This window comes from Mycteria americana, chromosome Z (genome assembly GCF_035582795.1).
Source record: "Mycteria americana isolate JAX WOST 10 ecotype Jacksonville Zoo and Gardens chromosome Z, USCA_MyAme_1.0, whole genome shotgun sequence".
NCBI classification, from domain to species: Eukaryota; Metazoa; Chordata; class Aves; order Ciconiiformes; family Ciconiidae; genus Mycteria; species Mycteria americana.
The window spans coordinates 23,418,320-23,437,681 of NC_134396.1; the positions used below are offsets into that span (position 1 = coordinate 23,418,320).

The following is a 19,362-nucleotide window of genomic DNA, read 5'->3' on the forward strand; positions in this document are numbered from 1 at the left end:
CTGAACAGTGCTTACTCCTTATACTGTCCAAGTCCTTTGGAAACCTGCCCTGCAAGTATCTGTGAAAGTACACAAGCTTTTAGCATCTGCTAAATGCCACCTCAGCTAACTGGGACTGCCATAGCAGTAAAACAGAATTGCTTCAGGGATCAGACTGAACCAAGATGATTCTTGTCTTCCTTGGTGTTTGGGCTACTGTGTCTGAGGCTGAGGGGAGACCTTATCGCTCTCTACAGCTGCCTGAAAGGAGGGTGTAGAGAGGTGGGGGTCGGTCTCTTCTCCCAGGTAACAAGCCATAGAACAGAGGAAATGAGCTCAAGTTGCACCAGGGGAGGTTTAGATGGGATATTAGGAAAAATCTCTTCATGGAAAGGGTTATCAAGCATTGGACCAGGCTGCCCAGGGAAGTGGTTGAGTCACCATCCCTGGAGGTATTTAAAAGACGTGTAGATGAGGTGCTTAGGGATGTGGTTTAGTGGTGGACTTGGCAGTGCTATGTTAATGGTTGGACTCGATGATCTTAAGGGTCTTTTCCAACCCAAATGATTCTATGATTCTGTGTAAATATGTGTACAAACCTGCATTCAAGACATGCCATTGAAATCAATGGAATCACTGAGTTGTGTCACTGACTTCAGGATTCTGCCTGGAAGAAACTCACTAAAGTCTATGAGACTACTGCTGTGCAACTTACCCTTTAAAAATTCATAGGACCTGTCCCTTCTCTTGATGCCTTTAAACATTAAGTCAGTAAAAATATCTTAAACTAAATCCAGATGCTAAAAAAAATGTCAAAGAATACCATAGCATGTCCAAATGCTTCAGAATATATTTGCATTTGGTTTGCAACATATTTAACTAGTACACAAAAAGGTATGTGTCATTTTTCCATTTCCTAATTACTCTGCACAAATAATCCAATGACTGTTCTATGGTGCTTAATTCTCAACATTTTTTAAAGCCTATGTTCACAGATAAACCATCAGACTTCGATGTCTGGAAAGTTCTCCACAGAGCGCCAAAAGCATTAATTAAACCTCTAATCCTTAGGAAATCAGTGTCAATCACCTGAATAAAAGCCGACAGTGCATTTACCTTTGCCTAAAACTGTATTTCCTTTCTGAAGAAGTAACATCACAATGCACAGTATAACCTATTAACTAGCTCCCTCTACTTCTCTCTTCCTTTCTTTAAAAGAGAATCATGTTTTCTGGGAATGGTTTCTGTCTGTTTCTGTTGTGACTGTATCATAACTTGCATTTTCTGTTTTCCCATCATATATTCTTAGGCTTTTCTATCAGCAAATAGAAAGCTTCATAATTTACTCACTCTGTTCCTGACACAGGTCCAGCCATCAACCAAACAGGGATGCTGAAAATGCAAAGTAAAATTGGCAGGAAAGAGCAGAAGTTATCTAAAAAGATTTTACGGCTTGGAGAGTAATCCAATTTCCAAATACTTCACACAGACATGCTCCAAAACCACAACCTCAGCATTAGCCCCCCAGCTTTGAATTCAAAGAATTTTCTAGTTTAAAACCCTAGTATTAAAAAACCCAAAACAACAAAAAAAAACCCTCTAAATTTTCTGCAAGTGAAATTTTGGCAGATGCAAAGTTTGATTTGGGATTCCACATTTCAAGTAGATGAAATTTTTAAGAGTGCTTCATTTTTTTAGTTTACCATTTATTTATAGTTTGGTACAGCAATGAAAAGAATCTCAAAAATGTTCCATTAAAATCATGCTACAGGGAAATTAAAAGAATTAAAATATAATCTGTGTGCCTATCTACAAGCAAAAAGAGGTAATAAATTAGAAACTGCTCCACACAAAATAAGTGTTTGTGCATTTAGGAATGTTCATTTTTATTTTTGGATACTTCACAATCATGTTCTGCATTACAGTGAAACTAAAAAGATGCCTGTTTGAAAAACTTCATTAAAAATCTGTCTTAAACTTTCCAAATATCTAGTCAAAAGGCAAGAAAAGCTGGTTCAAATACTTAACAGGAAAATCAACTTATTCATTAGAAGAACAAGAATAAAATTAGAGGTTTCATACATTTTATTCCGTAACATAAAATATGGTTCTCTGGCTATCATTTTTCACTCTCATCAGTTCTACATCTGCATGGAGAAGGGAGTTTGCTTTGCATTTTTGAATGCATAAAGAGATGCTTTGATATTAAAGGTCAGTACTTTGGATACCATAAGCCTTCAGGTGCTCACTGAACTCAAGAGGAAGCTGCGCATCTTAAGCAGCCACAGGAAAAGCACATATCATTAAATTTTGAACTATGGACGCATTATATATTGTATACTGAGAGAATAATATTAAAAGAGCATTAGGACCATTTCTGATAGGTAAGATTTTTTAGATTGAGCTAGATGCCATCTGATGTGATCACATGAGTTTGAGCTGTTTATGAAGGCACACCCACAATTCATAATTTGTTTTTCCTTTAAACAAGTAAAACATCATAACCAAAACCAGTGTTACTAAGATTGCACAAACTTGTGAGAGTTAGGAAGTCTTAGGTTTATGGTTGCAAGTTAAAACTCAGCTTTTCTGTGTCTATACACCATGATATAGTCAAATCATTCATACATCTCTGCCTTTTCCATGGTATTTCTGCTTCAGTTAGTTTCCTGAATTAGTGAAAAAATGGGCAACAGGCAACTATGAACTTGGCGTTTCCTAACTTTCAGCAACTTGACTCTACAATTAAATTACTGTTCTTTTAACATTGTTTAAGACTAGGTGCTCAATTGCTGCTTTAGCATAGTGAAAAATTCTTCTGCCAGTATGTAAGCAAAAACAAATTCAAAATTTTTATAGTTTGTATTTTGTCAAGACTTCAGTGCAATATAGGATTTGATATGGTCTTCCCTCATCATCAAGAGACAGTGGCATGTGCTGTACATAAAATGTATAGTACATGCCATATATAACACACCGTATGAAGGCACACTGCAGAAGCCTGAAGATGGAAAAGAATTCCCAATCATTTTTACAGAATGCATTTCTGGTTTTAATCAAAATTTCACCTTGAACACCTTCTTCTAAGCACATGTTCTTCAAATAGTACACACACACATCTATCTAAATACTCATGCTCACCCAAAGATGTTTACTTGTGCCTCAAAAAAGCGTTTTAGATTTATGTTCTTTTTTTTTTTTAACCATACCTGCTGTTATACATGCTTAGTAGACTGATGTGTTGTGGGATAATTTCAGATATTTAGCAGTTATTAAATGGATGTTGCTTCAAATCTGACAGGAATACTAATGCAATTTCATTGCATTGGTTTAAATCACATCAAGCAGCTGTGATAAAAAGTGCAGTATCTGTATTGCTATCCCATACTTTAAAATACTAATGGCATTGTGCTGAAGCATAGCTCAGAACTTACAGAAAGCAAAAAGACTGAATTCAGTTTCGAAAGGGAAGCATTCCTAGTGTGCCTGAATGAAACTGCGAAGAGAGAGCCTGAAATTTATCTCTAACAACATGCTGTTGCTATTTACACCAGCATAAATATATTAAGCTTATTGTTTGCATAGTATGACAATAAGGCTAATTAAGTGCCTCTTATTGCAGCTGAACTTGAAAAGTACAAAAATACTCACTATAAAAGAAGAAACACTGAGTAGAAAATAAGTTCACTGGTACAGCCAAAGAGAGCAAAAGGTCAGCATTTGCCAATTGCTACTGCGGAGTTTCCACAGCTACTGTGAATTCTCTTTTTTTTTTATAATCCAGAGGAAATCTGAGGGAACCTCAGATACCATTGTGTAGTAACTGCTGGCAAACGTTACAGATTTTATCTCAACCACTGTCGTACTAACTGTTTGCATTTCAACATCAATTTTTCATTCAACTTTTTCTTCTTTAACTTATGCCTACAAGGTACAAGCTAATGCCTAGATTAATAAATAAAAACAACAAGTTTGAACATGCCATACCTACTTTATATAAAGTAGTTTAGGAATAGACGCTAAATATATATATTACCATGTCATGAATATTTTTTTTTAATCTTTAAACCAGATCACTGAAAAGAAGAATGCATTCCAGATGCAGTAAGTTGGAATAGAACCCAAAAGATGTTTTAATGAACAGTAAGGGAGCCCAAAACATTTTAACAGCTATTTAATGAATTCCTATTCCAAACAAGTCAACTTCAGGTGAGGCCTCTTGCATGCAGGTACTCTTCAGCTTCACAAATTTCCATGTAATAAAGCAAGGCCAAGCATAGTCACCTACTTTGGCTTCCCATATTAAAAAAAAATGCAGGACTCCATGAAATTCATGCTTTTTAAAATTAAAGTGCACTTTTTAGAACAAGAACCAATCTTCTAAAAATGGGCAGGAATGAAAAATACACCATGATTTTTCAGTACACAGAGAAAGTATACTGGATCAAATTGCCAAGACCTAATCGGGAACATGCAGCTTCAGCAGCAAATTCTGTTAAAGATGGGAAAAAAGAGCCTGCTTCATTGCAAAACAACAATATGAAACAAATCTATCAAGACCAGTATGCAATGACTCTCCACTCCACGCCACTTATCCCCCAGTACAGAGGGACAAGTATGTTCTGAATTTTTTACCTTAAGAATGCTTGACTTCAAGTTTGGATCTGATTATCATGATCGTCACATGTTTTTATGTGCCGCTATCTGATTAATACTTACGCTACGACACTTCTATCTTCCAGAATCAAAGACGACTGCTCATCCAGAATGAGAAGGAACTAACGACTGGAGTATTGCTTGTAGCTATAGTTTATCACTTCAAATTTTTGTTACATAGATAAATAGAAACTAGTTCAGATGTGGCAAAATCAATGCTGAGGTCAAAGGAATATTCTACTTGGCTTTGATTTTAACTATAAGCACATCAAGTACTGCAGTCCTAGCTGTTCAAACCCCTTCTCAAATATATGATTTCATCATCACAGAGCAGTAACAGAGAAGAATAAAATGATTTTAGGAAGATCAGCTTTAATTAGTTGTGCATCTGATTCCGCATTATCTCTATTAGTGTTACAATAATACAACTTAGAAGTAACCCCGACCTTGCATTACTAAAACCTTGCAAAGCTCGCTGAACTATCACAGCAACCCACTGGGATATACAACACAGTATATATAATAATACACTTTCAACAGTCAGCTGCACAGAAACAAGTACTGCATATTAAATATACTGACTAGGACCCATTGCAATATATGCTTAATGAGAAGATTGTCTCTTGCAAAATGTTAGGAACCATCAACACACACAGCGCTCACACAATGACTAGTGTGTGATGTCACTAAGGTGACTAGTGTAACTGGCTGCCTTTGATTATAGGATGTCTTGATAGTTCCTGCCAAAGACAGTTAACATTAAGATAGTTCCTCCCAAAGACCTATTACTTCTGCTATATTCTCTGTAGTAAATCTGGTTGGTTCACATAATAGATGTGTATTTGGCATTTTTCTTTCCCTGCTTGGTCTACTAGACTGCCTCTTATTAGTCTGCAAACTGCAGTGGACATAGACTTTTACTTTATAATGATTTTAGAGAAAGAGGTATCCTACACATAGAACCAGAAAATAAATTATAGAAAGACCCTAGGTGGACAAATAAAGATTATGAATGGATTCATTTGATTTATCACTTAAATGCATAAATTCATACAGGTTTGGTGAAAAGTTTCAAATTTCTTTTGCATAATTTTTTGTTAATTACAGAAATCATACTTCATTATCATCTTGCCCAAAGTGTTCTCCCTAATACCGCACTTAAAATCTCAGTTTAAAGCCTTAAATTATATTGATATGGCTCTAAATTTCACTGCTTGATGAGAAAGGTATGAAATCTGGCTGAAGTACAGCTTCCTAAATATATTGAGAGATTTCCAGACCGTGACCCCTTGGTATGAGAAAGCCAAATACGTTTTCCCAAAGTCACACCATTTGTGAAATGGTAAAGGAAGAAAGCAGCAAGCTGTTTCACTCAAACCCTGCTAAGAATGCCATTTCTGCATGATTGTCCCAAGAAAGGGGGCCTATGTTCCACATTTACACCCACATTATAAGGGTTATCATGTCACCCTGAATGTTTCTACATTTCGTTACCCTTCTAAACATGAAAGCAAGATAAGCATGTGGCTGCTGCTTCTGATATGCAAAATTCTTGGCACTATCCAGCAATACGTGCTGAAGTTCAGTAAAATTAATCACGCTTTTTAATGTTTATGAAAGCAATCACTCTTTGAGAAGCTAACATAGACACCTCTCATGTTTTTTGTGACACAGCATGACTTGGCACTCACTTTAGTTTAGGTTTAGTAATCTCAAAAAAGTTATCATATGAAGTACCTTATCCACTTAAACATTAACATATTTATCAACAGTGAATGATGATTCTTTCAAAGCTAAGGACTCCTTAAGGAGGCCGTATAATCATGAGAAGGTCACTGTGAGTATCATTCCCAAACAGGCAGGGCGGGGTGTACATAGTACTACTAAACCAACTTTTTCCCCAGTCTTACTGGATCCTTCATCGTAATTCTCCTACTAGAAAGACCCTGGGTACTTGCATTACTCCTTTTTCAGTGCTCTTTCACCATTCCTGCCCTCTCTTCAGAGTGTTGTCTGTCCTCACTCATCTGCTGAAGTCTGTCTCCGTCTCTTTTTTCCCATGTGCTATTCCTTTGAAAAATTACTTTCTTGACTCCTAATAATTCTTTTTTCTCTTTCTCTTTTTCCCCACAAAGCTAATGAGAAATCCCTGAGGAGGAACTGAAATTAATGGTAAACTCTGATCCAATATATCTGGAGAGCAGAAAAGAGAATATTATGGAATGTAAAAAAAATATTGAGAGTGCAGAGAGCCCGAGTTCAGACTCTGGTGTGACAAAAGGGAAGGACAAAGAGTCTTGCTAGTGTCATGACACAATCTCTACTGGGTCCTTTAAATTCAAGAGACAAATCTGGAAAGATAACAGCTCTTCCTGAAGGAGACAGGCCCTTTGAAGTAACAAAAGTGAAAGAAAAAGAATTTATCTACTGTACAACCAAACATCTACATCATGGTAAGAAAACTGTTGAACTAGGCACACACCGAAATAGACTCCTAACACCAATTTATATTTCAGAACATATAAACAAATATGTTTTTTTTCAAGTGAATAATAATCAGCAGTTATTCCTAAAAATTATATATTCATTGTTTTGTTAGGTTACGCTGAGGACTGGAAACAGCACTGGTGAGGCTGCTGTCTGCTGACACTAAATAAGCACTTAGCTACATAAATTAAGCTAACTGTCATCCAAAATACGGACTATATGTCAGGCCAATCAACAATCTGAATTACAGAGATTATAGATGGTTCACTGGCCTCTAAACATAAACTGGTTCTAGGGTTTACTGGCCCATGTGATTACATATGCGTGAGACTCACTTGCAGTGACCCTAAGAAAAACAGCAAGAAAAACATGACTTTGGGTGTTGAGTGCTCACTGCTAGGATCTGTGAACAGACAAATTGTTATGTGTTTTATTCCTACTGTATTCATGGCAATAGGGCTGTGGGTCTGGTTTTTGTTAGCAATGAAACAAACAACTGAAACAAACAACTGCCTTAAAAAATACCCAACTCTTCTCAGTCTCTCATGGTAACATTATGCAAGATCCTGAAAAATTCCTCAAGTCAAAAAGGAGTAACATGATACACAAATATTTCAGGATAAATTGTGCTACTTATTCTGCAGCACTTTTCCCGCATGTATCCTTCATGCGGGTACTTAAGTACTGATGGTACTTAAGTTTTGCTTTATGAAGGCCTGCCACATCACTTTTGCAGTCTACTGCAGTAAAAGTTTATAAATTTAGGAAATAAAATTTTGTCTAATCCTATCTGTCAGTACATACCGAATTAAAGAATACCTTTCCTTTCTGTCTAGGTGGAAAGATGGAGCAATCATTCATTCACACAGACTAGTTAAAAAGGCACACCATTAAGTAGGAAAAACAAAGGCAGAATTACAACTTCTCTATATTTTCATAAGTAATAGAGAGCCTTATATTGGTAAAAGAGACAGAATTCAGACTTACTGTGCATTTGTTCGGCTTCTCTCCTGAGTGGACTCTCATGTGAATCAGCAGTTTATAACGGGCATTAAATGGCTTGTACCTTCGTGGGCACCCTGCCCAGAAGCAAGTGAAGTCCTCTCCTTTCCTCTGGTCTATATGGATCTTCTCTATGTGCCGCACAAGTTCCTCTTGCTGGTCATACAGTGCACCGCAGTCAACCCAGCGACAGCCATGCTTGCCATTGAAATCATCTAGCTCACCATCTTCGTCAAGCAGGGAGCCTGGGGCAGAAGGAGGCACAGGCAGTGGGTCAATACGACCGGGGAGGCCGTGTGGATGCCGGTGCTGGTGAGCATGGTATGGTGGAGGTGGCCCTTGTGGAGGAGGTGGCGGCAGCAGGGGTGGAGGAGGCACGTCGACCACACGGCCTGAGAAGTCATCCAGACGTTCATTTTTCAGGACGCCCACCGCCTGGTTGTCCACGGGCAGCACACCTTGCTGGATCACCATGTTACTTGTGGCAGCCATCTGCAAGCTGGCTTGCTCCAGCTGCTGCATCCGCTGGTATTCACCAGCCCCATTCTCAATGTACCCTGGGAAGGTGGCGTTGCCATTAGCCATGAGAAGGCCTTTCTGGGCAGTTGGAATAGAGCAATTTTGCGGTATACAGCTTCCTCTCACTCCCAAAAAATGTCCATAGACCTCAGGCTGTGGGGAGACATTTGCTGGTGATGTTCTGGAGCTGTTGATGTAGGCCACCAGAGAGGTTGGGGATGTACGGATGATTGTATTGAAGTCAATCCCAATGCCATCAGACAAAGGAGACAGAGAGAGTGCTCTCTTTTTGGAGCGGGCTGATTGAGACCGAGCTGAGGAATGGTGAGGACTAGAGTAAGGGGAATGCTTATTTTCCATGCCATATAAGTAGGACGGTAATGAGTTAGAGATGCAGTTACTGGACACAGATGTTCCAGGTGAAAAACTTAGTAAGTCCTCCAGCTCACTGCCATTTTGTAAACCTTGGTCAGGAGGAACAGAAGGAAGTGTCCTGTACCCATGCGACCACTCTTGCTTAACACTCAAAGTGGACTGACTTTCTGACAAGCTTAACGTCGTAGAGGCCAGAGACTCACGTGACAAGAGCGACCTGGAATAGAGGCACAATAAAGTAAGCAAGCAGTTAGACAATTCAGCCGTGGTTCTTCTACATTCACACACACACAAAAATTAAAGAAAGGCTACATGTGAGAAAAGTTCTTCCTAATTTTAGGTACTCAACTTTAGCACTCTCAGTTAATGTACCAGCAGGCATACACAGGCAATACATGTGTAATAAGGTCACTTAGGAGACCAACTTTAAAACTTCAAGATTTTGAAGAAAAGTTGCTGTAAAAGTTCTCGATACATCACTGCAGAAATCAATGCAAATGTTTTCATCAGCTGTGGTGAAAATAGATTTGGGCTTCTGAAGCCAAAGCATTATGCTCCTGCCTTGTATGAAACTCATATTGATTTGAGTTGACTATTATTTTTGCTGGCAAAGAACGTGAAGAAAACTGATTAATAAAGAATAAATATTTAACCTGAATGACTTTGCCAATTGCAATGCATACAAATAGTATTCTCCACAGAAATAGCTCAGGTTTATAAATACAGATAATATCTAACTTTACAAAACAAACAAAATAAATGAATAATGTAGAAGAACTGGTTGAAGGGGTTTATTTAGTTTTGATTTGATGATTTATCTGCCTCCAAGTCAGCAATCAAAATTTTTCACGAACGTGTAATCTTGCTGTTATCATTGTTTTTTCACAGAAATATTATGAAACTTGCTTATGCTGCCAATGTCCTACAGGTAGCTTAAAAAAAGAACTCATAAGCTCTTAACAATATTGTTTTCTACAGAAAGCTATAAAAAGGAAATACAAGGACATCAGGGTCCCTGATTCATGGCTGCAAATGCTGGGTAGAGGCCAAATGGATTTATGTCTTTATGTTTCCAGTCCACTTCTTCGCAGACTTAGATTTCCTGCCAGCCAGTGGTGCTATCAGTATATTAATTTCTATTTTTAAGGGGCTCTAACAGTAGGAAGAACCAGGTATGTACCTAGATAAACCTGGGTATCTCACAGACACAGAGGCCTCTGCATCTTATGTTTTGGGGGTTAATTCCTGGGTTTATTATTTTCACAATATATTTTTGAAGAAGCATAGAATTTCAATGGTGGAGCAAGTACATAGGAAATTTAGTTTCTCTTCTAAATCTAAAATGCATTTTTTAAGGTGGACGAGTCCATCACCGCTTCTCAGCTTCTCACATAAAAAACAAGATACACAATAATTCTTCCTATCATACAAAGACTTCAGGAGGTCAAATTAACTTAAAAAAGACAGCTAATAAGTGCTAATAGGTACCTTAAATACCAGGTGTTGGAATGTATTTCTTAAAGCTCTAAGTAAACAGTATACAAAATATTTACATGCAATAATCCAAAGGAACTGTCATGTAAGCAAAGAATAATGTATTGTTATTTACAAAGGTAAGTTCCTATAGTAAGTTATTTATAGTTATTTTACTGCATGGTTTTATATTGCTACAAACTTCAAATTTCTGAAAAAGAAAGTATGGGCCATTAAGAAAATTAATAAAAACAAATCTCATCTCTTTCTTGATACAGACATACTTATAGCAAGCACCTTTGAGGAGGCACTTCTAGGCACTTCTACCTATTTTACCTGCTTCTTTCTTTTTTAACAGGGAAGCAAGTTTTGATGTCTGTCTAGGGTAAGCAATATTGCAGTTGCTTCTGAGTTTTGTAAGATTTTCTTATAGACACTGCTTCAGGAAACAAGGATCCATGGGACAGATCTGTTAAGGCTCATAGTTGCATTGTATGTCTGCACCACAGCCCTACTGCAGTGACTGCAGCTTCAGTGGAGATACATGAAAGTACTTAGTTTAAGAATTGGTGGTAGGCTAAAACTGGGGATCTGAATCCCATTTAAAACAACATTGGTCAACCCAAGAGAGCAACAACAGATCCTAAACAATGGCTCTGGAGATACTCCCAGTGAATATGGCAATATTTATCAAATTTCCATGATTTTGCTTGGTAAATCGACTTTCAGCCTCTGAGATCTGTGGATTATCTTTCAATTAGATCAGCACGGTTGAAAGAATATTTGAAAACACTAGGTAAAGTCATTCAGGCAAGAGAAATGTATATAGCTTTCCACAGTCAGCTCTAGCCACAAAGGTTAAAGCTGAAATATCACAGTGTCTTTGTTATCTTATTCTGCCCACCACACGAGCACTCCCTAAGTGATGGGTTGTTTCTTACAAGAGCATTTCCTATTACAGCATCTTCCAGCACTTGAGAGTCAACCAACATGACTTTCGTTTGAAGGGCTGGATCATGCTGCAAGAACACAGCCCAGCCATTGCCGAAGAGCTGGAGGAGGGGAATTGGTGCTCAGGGCACCATGGCTGCCCCTCAGCCCCTTCTTGTCTAGAGGGGAAGCTTGGCACAGGCTGAGGGAGAGAGGAAGCAGTCTGCAGGTGCTATGTCTGCGCACTGAGATAGCTCACAAACAGCGAAAATGTAGCTTTAAATATCACCCAGCCTTGCTATGGTGACCTATGGGATAAATGGGTAGATGCTCCTTTGCTCAAGATACTTGCTTTGTAACGGATGGTTGATTTGCTGTTATCAGAATAAGAAACATCCTGTTCAGACTGAATGTCAGCATAGGGTACTGTTATGGAGGTTATATTACTCCGTCAGGGTTTAAATGGTACTTTCAAAGCAGAGCACTGACAAAAAGTACAATTAACATACTGACTCCAACTTGCATTGAGAGAAATGAGTCTTCATTTCTCTCAATGAGTCTTCATTTCTCTCTTCATTTCTTCATTTCTCTCAAAAAATACAGGTCTCTGTGTCTGTCAGAAGAGGAAATCTCTTCTCCCAGGTAACAAGTGATAGGACAAGAGGGAATGGCCTCAAGTTGCGCCAGGGGAGGTTTAGACTGGATATTAGGAAATTTTTCTTCACCGAGAGGGTTATCAAGCATTGGAACAGGCTGCCCAGGGAAGTGGTTGAGTCGCCATCCCTGGAGGTATTTAAAGGACGTTTGGATGAGGTGCTTAGAGACATGGTGTAGTGGTGGTTTTTGGCAGTGTTAGGTTTATGGTTGGACTTGATGATCTTAAAGGTCTTTTCCAACCTATATGATTCTGTGATTCTGTGATTCTGTGAAATGAGGAAAATGGGATTGCTATATCAGGTCAATCTTGTGTAAGATTTAGATCTAAAGGGATAATTATTTGTGAAAAAAACTGATTCAGCCTGTTGGGTCTGTTATCAATGGGCTTTGTTAAAGCACAGTTCATTATAGGGCAATTAAATCATGTTAGTATGCTGTGACCCCAAATACAGACCCACAGTCTTCAACAGAACAAGAAAAGTAAGTAAGGTTTGATTTTTCTATGCTAGGCTACATATATTTATATCTGGAAAATATAATTTTGGGGGGGTTTGCCAGTTTGATTATTTAAATTTTTATTTTCTCTTTTATAAGTAGGGAAAAAAAATCATGCATCAATGTAAGAAGTCTATTTTTGTAATGTCAAGAATTTTAATCAGATGCATAGTAGGGCCAGTGTTATTCAAAAAGCTACTAATGCCTAACACAAAGGGACATACCCATCAGTGAAGCTGAAGAAAAACTGCATTTTAAAAGTCTCATAACAGGACAAAAATAAAAAGTTGGCCCAGAATTTCAATTATACAATAAGTAAGAGCCAGATAATCTGAAGAAGTCTGGTTCTCGCTTAAGCCTCTAAATTCAAAAGTAACAAAGATTCCAGCTCCCAAAACAAAGAAAATTTCTTTAAAACCCAGCCCACACTGTGACTAAGTAGTTTTCTGGGGGAAAATAAATATACCTAATATGAAAATGAAGGGCCAGCTATACCACTGTGCCAGATTCTCAGATGGTATTAATTGGCACGTCTGCTTATTTAATCTAAACCATCCTGAGTTTGGACCAGATCTTTTATGAACATTTACAAGAGATTTCTGCAATTACTTTCTATTCTCTCTCTGTGTACAGAGGCCACAGTGTCAAGTATAACCCAGAATGTTAAATATAAACATGGAAGAGTGAAAACTATGTTTTCTTATCTTTTTGCATGGTCTTCTGTTTTACTAGCCAAGAACCCTTTGCTCTTTCCTAGGTCCTTTTCTGACTTGCATCAAAGTAAATGGCAGTATTGTATCTGGTTTCAAGCAGCATAACTGAATACTGTGAAAAAGTTTTTGGGAAATTCTCAAAAAAGATGGGGAAGATTTTATCCCTCGTGGTCTGTATACCAAAACCTGATGTTATCTGTAGCAAAACTCCAGTTTTGGCTACTTTTTTCTTTCTTCCATCAGTAAGAATCAAGACAAGTCATTTTGGTTTGGGTCAATTCAGCAAATAATCTGGTTTGAATTGAGCTGCCCAGAGCACAGTTCATGACGCCCGAGAGATACGATCCAGAGAAGGCACTTAGCCCGTGAAGGATTATGGAGTCAGCTTAGGCAACCAGTTTAGGCAAATGCAGTTTATTGCTGAGGCAATTTTAAAAAAAAAAAAAAAAAAAAAAGGTGTTTCAACAATCTATGAATTAAAATCTGACTTTAAACTTGTTTTGCCCTACAAAATAGTCAATTTGAGGGCAAAATTGCTGAAATGGACATTCTTCGTGTCACAAACTGATTTTATAACATCTTCATAGATAAATCATTAAAAGACACTCTAGGGACACTACAGCCTCGATTCTGCCAGAGTTTCAACTTCAGTTTGCCCTTAGTAAATGTTTCTTTAAAATAAAAACAAAAATGTATAACTCAGTACTGACATAGTGCACCCAACCACACATTCACATAAAAATAACAGTGTTTGGAACCATACAGGCACACCTAAAACTAATTAAGTAATAATCACTTAAAGATATTTTTTTATCATCAGTTTTGTTCTGTCTCAAAGGCATGTCTCTGGATTTGTCATTTGTCATCATCTTAGCACGGAATGGTTCTCCCTGACATATTTACATAGGAAGCATAATTAATTTTGTAAATTGTCCCAGTGGACTCAAGTCTTCACAACTGAAGTGACAGAAATGTCACAAACTATCTTACAGTAGAATAAAGCAAAGTTTTCTTCAGTTACATAATACCAATTGTAATTATTTCAAGAATGTTCCTTGGTTTGTAATAAACTGATATAGTAAAATGTAAACTGTTTGGAGAATAAAGACTCTTGTGGCCTTTTGTAAATAAGAACAGTTACATTTCAACTCAGTGGGCAACTGTTGCATGAGTCACATCTACAAAAGTGGGAACATAGCTTCTGAAATACCACACCAGAATGTTTTCTCGCTGTATGTTTAAGTAAAATCTAGGGATGTGCTTAATGTATTTGTATGGAGGTTCTCAAATAATTATTTTCCCTTCATTCATGTTTGTCGACAATACTCACAGCCATAATCTCAAAAGTTATTTAAGCACTTAAAAATTAACAAATATTTATCTGTGGTTTAGTGACATAAAAAGGCAACATTTACAGGGAGAGGCCATAGTTTTTATTAAACTACCCACCAGAGCTAGGAAAATGGACAAGTTTTCAGGGATGCAAGTCTAACACAGATAAAGTTAACTGCTGGCTCAGTGCAGACTGGGAACAATTCATCTGATTAACTTAATTATGTAAACAATTAAACAATTTGAAAGCAAAGGTACTTGATGAGCAGAGAGGAACGTTAGCAGCGCATTTAAGTTTATTTTGTCTGACATTAGTGTTACTTGACAGGCACCAACATAACACTCTTAGCACTATGGTAAGCTTAAAACAGGTCACTGCCCCTGAAGGTGTAACATGTGGACTATTTCTGCTTTCATCCTCCATAATATTTCATGTCCTTAGTACAAAAATATAGTTAAGTGACTATAAAAATCTTTATTTAACAAAAAAGCCCTATCAAACATAGAAAATGTGTGGCCAAATTTACATTTAACCCATTATTTGAATGATCCAAACAGTATGATTGTAGCAGATGTCAATTAAATTGTGTTGAATTAAATTTCCCATGACATAACAGAGCATTTAGGCTATTTTAATAATCAGAAAGGTTGCATTTAAATGACAGGAGAATTAGAATACTCTCTTTTTAAAGTACTGAATATAAAAAAGTAACTCAGGACCTTGTATCTGATGGAGAAGCACTCAGGCTGGAAGCATCCATAGACCTCTGTAAGCTAGGGCTGATCTGGTTGCATGCTGTTGAAACCTGATTAGCAGGAGGTGAAACAGGTCCCAGCTGTTGAACTGCCATGGGACTGCTGGTGACTATTACATTGTTGCAGCTGCCTTTTCCAATAGACTTGCACTGGGGTCCATAACCAAGACCTCCTAAAAATAAACAAGGCAGGTTAGTATTCATCTCCCATGAACCCATGATGAGGCCACAGAACTCACATCACTTTGCAAAGTAGGAAAAGTGACTGGAACCGAGTATCTTCAGATAAGGATGAAACAGGGAGACAAGGATTCTGCAAACTTTCCTTCAACTGCAAACAATCCTTGAAGACAAGGATTTTGCAAACTTCTCTAAACACAAAAAGCAATATTCTAAAGGAGAACTGATAAATTATGCACATTTAAAACATGTGTTGAAGTACATAAACTAAAGACCAGGCATCATGGATAAACATCAGAAAAAACACCACTGGAAGAGCCCGGCTAAAAGAGCAGCCCCCAGCTGAGGGACAGCCAAGCCATTAGCACACCTTTCTCTGAAGAAGGAGGGAAGTAAGAACCCAAGGAGGCTGCAGGAACAGCACCACGTCTTCAGTCCCACCAAACCCCTCAGCTCCAAGCCATTGCAAGCCCTTCCATCATTCCTACCACTAGCCACCCAAAAAGCAAGGGGACTGCAGGCATGCATGCAAATTGCAATCCCTGCAATAGGTCTGGTGTGGCGAGCGCACAGGCTGCATAGTTTCCGCGGCAGGAGAGAGTTACAGCTGGAACCCAGCATTCCTCAGAGGTCCGGGGAAAGGAATTTGAGCTGGATCAAGCAGAGAAGCATTCTGGACTTTCTTTAAAAGGCCACAATCTGCTCTTAATCACTGCTGCCATGACTCAAACTGATGGCTATTACACAGTAGCACGAGAGGATTACAGAGGTAGCTGGCAAGTGGGACATATCTGCAACACGCTCTGTGTACTTTGTGTTCTGAGTTAGGTCACAGATGGTGGTTTACAAGATCCCCTGCATTAAAACACATCAAGATGAAAAAGTTAAAATGTAGGTCATAATTTGGAAGTTGTTCGATATCTAGCAAATTCTCATCACAGCTGGAAATTAATAATTAGATGATTCGCATTTCTAGCTGCTTCCCCATGTTCAGACTACTCCCCAAAGCAGGATAGCAACATCAGGACAAATAGTAAAAAGCACTTAAATTTAAACCATTTTCTAAATTAAATCTACTCTTGACTTGGTTGTACAACTCACATACTAGTTCTTCTCAAGGATGTTCAAATGGGTTGTGAACTTCACAAAGAAGTACATTAAGGCATTTATGGCCCTCACAGTCTCAGTGAGAAAATCCAAATCCTTCAATCTCCTCCAGACCAAATAGGATTATCTTAAAAATTTGCAATTCACCCTAGAAACTTCAAATTATAGCTTTACTTTTTTTTTAAAGAAAATAAATAGATATGTTTGTTCCTGTTTCAGAGGTCTGTGCCTTCTTTTCAAATTATTCTTCTTCTCTTTGACTAATTAGTAGTATCTCACATATATGTGAGAAGCTCATACATAATTCTCAGTCCACGGGGATCCTAAGTGCCTTGTAAATTCATGTACAGATGTTACAAGTTGATTGTATGATCCACCACCAAATGTAGTCCTTGGGATGAAATATGGCAGCCCTTTAAGAAAAACAACTTACTTATTGCTACTACTTTGAAACATAAGTGAAGAATATACCATCTGGCTGAAAACTCAAGGGCAAGGAAAGAAGAAAACATTTAATAAGCCATCATGAAATTTAGCTAGAAGGACTGGAAATTTCTGAGGACAAGCATGTAAGGAGAATTCCTTGTACTGCACTCAACTCCATTGTGGGTACCAGAAAAAAAGCTTTTAAGCTTTGTAGGATTACTGTCTACTCTCACTAAAGATGCCCAATTAAATCAAAATAATAAGAGAGGACATTTTATTTTCTTTCCTGTGAAGCAGTTTGTAGTTTGAACTCACTAAAGCTGAATCAGTGTGCTACTCAGCAGTTGCTTTTATAACGTTACAGAGTGCTAAAATGGAATCAGCCAGCAAAAATTAGGCAAAAAGTGTCAGTTGCCCCTGGTAATAATATGAACACTACTCCTCTTAGCAAAAGGCTGCATGGGGTGAAGTTAAAAATTTACATGACACATTCACATCATATAAAATACATAATACTACATAATATGCCTACATGTGTGTGTATATTATGTATGTTGTCAGCTATTTTTTAGGAAAGTGTCTTCAGTATGTAGAACCAAAGGCGTTCTGCACCAAAGGATATAAAAGACAGGGAAGCATGCTATAATAGCATAAGAAATCCAACTGGTTTTGACACTGAAACACAGTTGTAATGCTTGTAGAGCTTATATATATTGACTACTTAATAAGACGTAAACCTATTATTTAGCATTGAGAAAAGCAGCTCTACCACAAAAATGTACCAAATACATACTGATTCTTCCCTGGACAACACCATAATGCCCTTCACTCATAAGCCACTTCCAACAAATTTCAATGGCAACAATAACATCTACTACTTTATCATATCCCTGAAATCAAGGGCTGTGCACTTGTAATATTTTCATTTAGGGACAGGCCATGTGTCAGTTCGAATAACAATCTGCAACCATACAGTGAAATTGCTATTTATACATCATTAAACCTGAGCTGCTTGGAGCTTACATGTCAGAAAATAAAAATCCCAAAAGCAAAACCAGAAAAGGGAGTAGTGTCAAACCAGTACTGTTAAATAGGGAACGTTGCATCCTCAACACATCCTGGTTTCCCTTTCAATTATAGGGTCTACTCTTATTATCGGTGCATAAACAGCACCTCAGTGACGCCAGGAACAGCTAAGAGAATCTGTTGTGTAAGGATAAGGATGAAGGCCAAAGATGGTCTGGTCACTGATCACTCAAAGAAAAAATGAGAAAAGGAATACTTTGGAGAGATTGTATTGCTGGGATGACAGACAAAAGTAATGCAAGACTCCGGTCCTGATAAACATTTGCCTGGGCATTTCTCTGATGCAGAAGTGGAAGGAAAAGGGTTTGTTCTTTTTATCATTGATAAACATTTGCTGTTATGGGCAAAAATGACAGTTCTTCCACTTAAAAGGCGGGGATGGGAGAGGGGAGATTATCAAGAAAGAATCTATCATCAGCTCCCACCGTTGAAAGAGACTGCAGAGTAGAAGACTACTGACTGCTATGAGACACAAAGTCATAACATTTTATCCACTGTTTCATACAGGTGTAAATGTGCCACCATTAATACCTCGTCTGTACCCTGCAGGTCACTGAGCAGTATTAATTTGATCTGAATCAGGCATGAGCATACCATCACATGTCTGTTGAGCTAAGCCAGAGCACAAGATGGGAAGCTTATGCTGACTTTGAGCCAGCTGCAGGAGTACAAACCACACCTGATGTAGCATAAAGTTAAATGGGTGCAACATGGACATCTGACCTGGCATGCACCTGCTGCTAAAAGGCAAGCTGTCAGAAAATGTCTTCAAAGGCACCAAATAAACATGAACTGGCAGAATGACTATGTCCCACATCAGCATTTGGCATCATATACCTACAGTGCAAGAGGAGCCCTCAGTCCAGATTTGCTGTATCATTCACCCAAAGCCTGAAAATTTCGGGACAGTGAAAGGACAACCAGGAATTCCTTAATGCCTTGAATCCACATCAGCTGAGATAAATGGGAACCTCTTTGGAGGACATCAGTGGGTTTTGAATGAGGCTGTAGATTCTAAGAAAAATACTTGGACCTAATATTTTAAATAAGCAAGAGAAGCAATTTATTTTCTTATATACCGGGATATGAATCAGGAGATAGTCCAATAAAGGCAAGAACAGTTGAGGAGGTGGAATCAGTCGTGAGCTGGCTCACAGGAAGAGCTACAGTTGATTAGCATGTAATTTACT

The 19,362-nt window shown here is 38.0% G+C and overlaps 1 protein-coding gene across 4 annotated transcripts in view; it reads right to left on the reverse strand.

Annotated features, from left to right (window-relative positions):
- The window catches only part of GLIS3 (GLIS family zinc finger 3), a 189,499-nt gene that overhangs the window by 131,379 nt on the left and 38,758 nt on the right, over positions 1-19,362 (reverse strand). For all 4 annotated transcript variants that reach the window (XM_075488372.1, XM_075488371.1, XM_075488370.1 and 1 more), the window contains 2 exons: positions 15,339-15,546; positions 8,110-9,235 (listed from right to left, as the gene is read on the reverse strand). In XM_075488372.1, coding sequence (XP_075344487.1) covers positions 8,110-9,235; positions 15,339-15,469 — 1,257 coding nt within the window. In that variant the 5' untranslated portion in view covers positions 15,470-15,546. The remainder of the gene's footprint in view (positions 1-8,109; positions 9,236-15,338; positions 15,547-19,362) is intronic.